Source organism: Sphaeramia orbicularis, chromosome 8, assembly GCF_902148855.1.
Source record: "Sphaeramia orbicularis chromosome 8, fSphaOr1.1, whole genome shotgun sequence".
Taxonomy (NCBI): domain Eukaryota; kingdom Metazoa; phylum Chordata; class Actinopteri; order Kurtiformes; family Apogonidae; genus Sphaeramia; species Sphaeramia orbicularis.
The window spans coordinates 6,624,531-6,629,851 of NC_043964.1; the positions used below are offsets into that span (position 1 = coordinate 6,624,531).

The 5,321-nt window shown below is 36.5% G+C and overlaps 1 protein-coding gene across 2 annotated transcripts; it reads left to right on the forward strand.

Annotated features, from left to right (window-relative positions):
- The first annotated feature begins 1,312 nt into the window (after window positions 1-1,312).
- On the forward strand, window positions 1,313-3,410 carry tmem238l (transmembrane protein 238 like). Of its 2 annotated transcripts, none has more exons than XM_030140874.1 (2): window positions 1,313-2,823; window positions 3,094-3,410. In XM_030140874.1, the coding sequence occupies exon 1, from the start codon at window positions 1,385-1,387 to the stop codon at window positions 1,949-1,951; it is 567 nt and encodes a 188-aa protein (XP_029996734.1). In that variant the 5' UTR covers window positions 1,313-1,384; the 3' UTR covers window positions 1,952-2,823; window positions 3,094-3,410. The 2 variants fall into 2 exon arrangements, with proteins under 2 accessions (XP_029996734.1, XP_029996735.1); XM_030140875.1 differs by having other exon boundaries at window positions 1,313-2,296.
- Window positions 3,411-5,321: the final 1,911 nt, after the last annotated feature.

The window sequence follows — 5,321 nt, forward strand, 5'->3', positions numbered from 1 at the left end:
GTAGAAGCCAATAAAGTAACAGCGACCAGTAATGTAATAACGGCAGATAACGTAATAAATTTGCCATTTTTAAAATGTAATAGGCCAATAAGGTAATAACCGGCCACTAACGTAATAAAAGTCCTAAACCGATAATGTAATAACTTTTAGTTATTAAATACAGTGATATTAATATATTATTACGTTATTTGCTCAGTTATTACATTTGCAAACTTTTTTTTTTTTTTTTTACCAGGCCAGTAACATAATAAGTTATTACGTTGTTGCCAAAAAGTTATTACATTATCAGTTCAGGACTATTATTACATTATTGGCCTATTACATTTTAAAAATGGCAAATTTATTATGTTATCGGTCATTTTTAAAAATGATTATTTCCTTGAAGACTTGAATTACAGCAGAAATCTGCACAAATACTAAACACATTTTTATTTGATCCCAACAGGATCTAATGTTTTATCACAAAATGTTCCTGCGTTCAAACTGAAATTCTGTTTTACAGACATTACAGTTTCAGATCCTGTTCAAATGTTCATATTCTATTAGTTCAGAACTAACATCAGAACAGTATTTTAGTTCAATCCCAACAAAGGAACAAACATTATTGAATAAAAGAGTAAGAGTAAATAATGATGATAATAATAATGATAATAATAATAATAATAATAATAATAATAATAATAATAATAATAATTAACAAAATATAAATAAAAAAGAAAAACAAAAAACAAAAATGAACCTCCACAATCTCTGCATTTGAATAAATACCTAAAACTATCGATACAGTACTTTTTAATATTGATACACTATTGTGAAATGAAATATTGCAGTATACTGCAGAACCCATATTTTGTTACACCTTCTACAGTGCACATATATATCAACTTTTTTTCCCCTCCAGTCCAGTGCTCCTCCTCCTCTTCCTCACTCACATCCACAGTTGGAGTGTCAGCTGGAATCGGAGGTCAGCGCTGGAACATCAATAATCAGTCAATAATATTCGCTGATTGGATCCTGGAACAGTTTATTCTGTTGTTTCACTTGGTTTTTCGATTTTTTTTTTTTTTTAATTCTTCCACAGCTACTTTCGAATCCCCTTCAGGTTCTGAGCTGTGGTTCTGGTCCAGGTTCTGAGCTGTGGTTCTGGTCCAGGCTCTGGGCTGTGGTTCTGGTCCAGGTTCTGGGCTGTGGTCCTGGTTCTTCTTGGACCTCATTTGTCTGGTAAATGTGCACTTGTTCCTCATTTCCATGGTGTTTGTTTTGAGTCCAGTCCCAGAGGGAGGGAGGGGGCGTGGCCTGTGGGACCAGGTGCGCGCAGGTAAAGCCTCATCCATCCTCTATCCGGGTCCATCCTGGTCTGGTCCAGTCTGGTCTGGAGTCCACCATGGACCCGGTGGCCTTCGTGGGCAGCTGTTTGCCTCTGTTCGTGCTCGCGCTGCTCAGTGACGTCATCGGCCTGGTCCTCCTGTTCGTGGGGATCTTCGCCAACCTGCGCGTGGACGGACGCTTCTACGGGGACTTCTTCATCTACACCGGGTCCATCATCATCTTCTTCAGCCTGGGCTTCTGGCTCCTCTGGTACCTGGGCAATGTTCCGGTCCAGGAGCAGGAGGACGGGTCCGGGTCCAAGAAGAGCCACAGCCTCGTGCGTCTGGCGCGGAAGATCTCCGACCGGCTGAGCAGGTTCGGGTCCGGGTCCGGGTCCGGGGTCTGGGTCAAGTACGCACCAGGGGGGGACGAACCGAGCCGGACCGGGACCCCGCAGACCCCCTCCCCGTCCAAACAGGGCAAGGTCACGTGGGGGAAGAACACCGCGTACACCAACAAGGGCTACGAGGAGGACCCGGACCCCCCCAGCAAGGACCAGGACCGGGACCAGGACCAGGACCAGGACCGGGACCGGGACCAGGACCAGGACCAGGACCAGGAGGAGAAAAGTGACTCCATATGACGCATGACCCGGTACCTGCAGAAAAACACCAGAAACACAACAACAGGGACCTGGACCTGGACCTGGACCCAGGATCAGGTTTTAGTGATTCAATCAAAAAAAAAATCAGACATATGTTGAGTTTTCTGTAAAAATAGAGCTTCAAACCTCCAGAAATGACACTAGAATGTCTCCAGATCAGATGTTCTTCATGTATCTTATTTATTCCATTTTATTTCATTATGTCTGCATGGATACATGCATGAGGTACACATACTTTCTGCATTATTTTCCTGTTTTATGGCTGAATATTGAACTGGATTCTGCAGAAAAACACCAGAAACTTAAAAAACAGACTTGGATCAGGTTTTATTTATTTTGCAGCTTTTTATGCAACTACAAACCAGATGTACTTTAATTTTTTTTTTCCTGTAAAAATAGAGCCTCAAACCTCCATAAATGACAGTAAAATGTATCCAGGTCAGATGTTATTCTTTAATCTTATTTATTCCACTTTATTTTATTATTTCTACATGGATACATGCATGAGTTGCACATATTTTCTGCATTATTGCCCTGTTTTTTGACTGAATATTGAACTAGTTTCTGCAGAAAAACAGATAACAGATGTGGATCAGGTTTTAATGATTCTGCAGCTTTTTATGCAACAAAAATGAAAATACAAATCAGATTATACGTACATTTTTTTCTGCACAAATGTCTCAAAATTGCCTCCAAATCAAGTCTTATATGCTTATTTATTATATTTTATTTAATTGTGTCTGCATAGATACAGGCCTAAGTTGCACATTTTTTCTGCATTGCTTTCCTGTTTGTTTTTTGGGGGTGAATATTGAACTGGATACTGCAGAAAAAAGAGAGACTTGGATCAGGTTTTATTTGTTCTGCAGCTTTTTATGCAACTACAAACCAGATGTACGTCGGTTTTTTCCTGTAAAAATAGAGCCTCAAACCTCCATAAATGACAGTAAAACGTGTCCAGATCAGATGTTACTCTTTAATCTTATTTATTCCACTTTATTTTATTATTTCTGCATGGATACAGGCATGAGTTGCACATATTTTCTGCATTATTGCCCTGATTTTTTGACTGAATATTGAACTAGTTTCTGCAGAAAGAACAGATAACAGATGTGGATTAGGTTTTATTGATTCTGCAGCTTTTTATGCAACAAAAACGAGACTAAAAATCAGATTAAATGTTGATTTTTCCTGCACAAATGTCCCAAAAATTGCCTCTAAATCAAGTCTTATGCTACATGCTTATTTATTATATTTTATTTTATTATGTCTGCATGGATACATGCATAAATTGCACATTTTCTGCATTATTTTGCTGTTTTATGGCTGAATATTGAACTGGTTTCTGCAGAAAAACACCAGAAATTAAAAAAAAAAAAAAAAAAAGAGAGAGAGAGACTTGGATCAGGTTTTATTTATTCTGCAGCTTTTTATGCAACAACAAACCAAATGAACGTTGATTTTCCTGTAAAAAATAGAGCCTCCATCATCCATAAATGACACTAAAATGTCACCAGATCAGATGTTATTCTTTAATCTTATTTTTTCCACTTTACTTTATTAATTCTGAATGTAAGGGTGCATGAGTTGCACATATTTTCTGCATTATTTCCCTGCTTTTATGTGTGAATCTTCAGTTTCTGCAGAAAACCAGAAATTAAACAGCAAAGACTTGGATCAGGTTTTATGTATTTTGCAGCTTTTCATGCAACAAAAAAATTAGATGTACATTGATATTTCCTGTAAAAATAGAGCTTCAAACATCCATAAATGACACTAAAATGTCTCCAGATCAGATGTTATTCATTTATTTAATTTATTCCACTTTACTTTATTAATTCTGAATGTAAGGATGCAAGAGTTGCACATATTTCTGTATTATTTCCCTGTTTTATGGGTGAATATTGAACTGGTTTCTGCAGAAAAACATCAGAAATATAAATAAATAAATATATATATAAAGAGAGAGAGAGACTTGGATCAGGTTTTTATTGATTCTGCATCTTTTTATGCAACAAAAATGAAGCTGAAAATCAGACGTAGGTTTATTTTTCCTGCAGAAATGAAGCCTCAAACATCCAGAAATGCCCCAAAATGGTCTCCAAATCACATATTGTGCTTTATGCTTTTTTATTCCACTTTATTTGTTTAAATTTTGAATGTATAGATGCATGAGTTGCACATATTTATTGCATTATTTCTCTGTTTGTGGGTGAATCTACTGTTAAAACTGTGTCTTGCTTTAATGTAATGTGCTTTAATCATCTCGTAGCTAAAATAACTCCATAAATACTTAATAAAACAGCAGAAAAAGCAGAGTCACCTCTAAATGTACTTTAAAATCAGCTTCTACTGGAGTCAGTTTCAGTGTTCTGTAATTTAAATCAGCTTTAAAGAGCGTCTGTGGATAAAAGACCAAAGTCAGAAGGAGGATCCCAGTGAAATAAGGTCAACAGTCGAACACAGGCCAGTGTTTCCATGTGTTTGCATGTGTTTAGTGTTGGTTTACGCCGTCATCAACCTTCACATGGGTTAAGGTTTTCCCTCAGTGTCGCTGGTCAGACTGGTTTGACGTTGATGTGTTGGTGAAACAAACCACAGGCATTAAAGTCCTGAACGGGGGTCAAACTGGACCCAGACCCAGACCCTGTTTACACCCAAAACACACCAACACACCCCAGGTCCAAACACAAAGATTCAACTAAAAGTAAAAAAAGACAACAAACAGAGGGAAGATAAGACCAAAAATTAACCATCTAAATGTTAGTTTGAGTCTAAAACATATGACGACATTTTAGGAACACAGAAAAAATAAAAACACTTGTCACCACATGACATAAAGTCACAATAATACGAGATAAAACCCGTAATTTTCTAGAAAAAAGTCGTAGTTTTAAAAAAGAATCATAATGTTGTACTTTTATGAGATAAATTTTGATTGATTGATGTATTTATTTCGAATATGAACGTCAAAAAAGAAAAACAATAAATAAACAAAGAAAACATTTAAACATAAGACATATAATACATATTCAAAAAAGGAGTGAGAGGAAGTGAAACTTATAAAGTCCCACCCCTTGTCCGTAAATAATTAATAACAATAATAAGCTTATAAGCTGATTAAAGTTGTAATATTTTGAAAATAAATTCACAATACTGCGATAAAAAGTCATAATTTAGAAATAGTAAACCAGTGATTCACAGCCTTTTTCGGCTCCTAACCCCATTTTAACATCACAAATTTCTGTCGACCCCAGACATTCAAAACAAAGACTTTTTTTTTTCTTTTGCTGAAATTAATTTGTTTTTGATCCTGTAATAGTTTGCTATACTATGTTGCAAATAAATG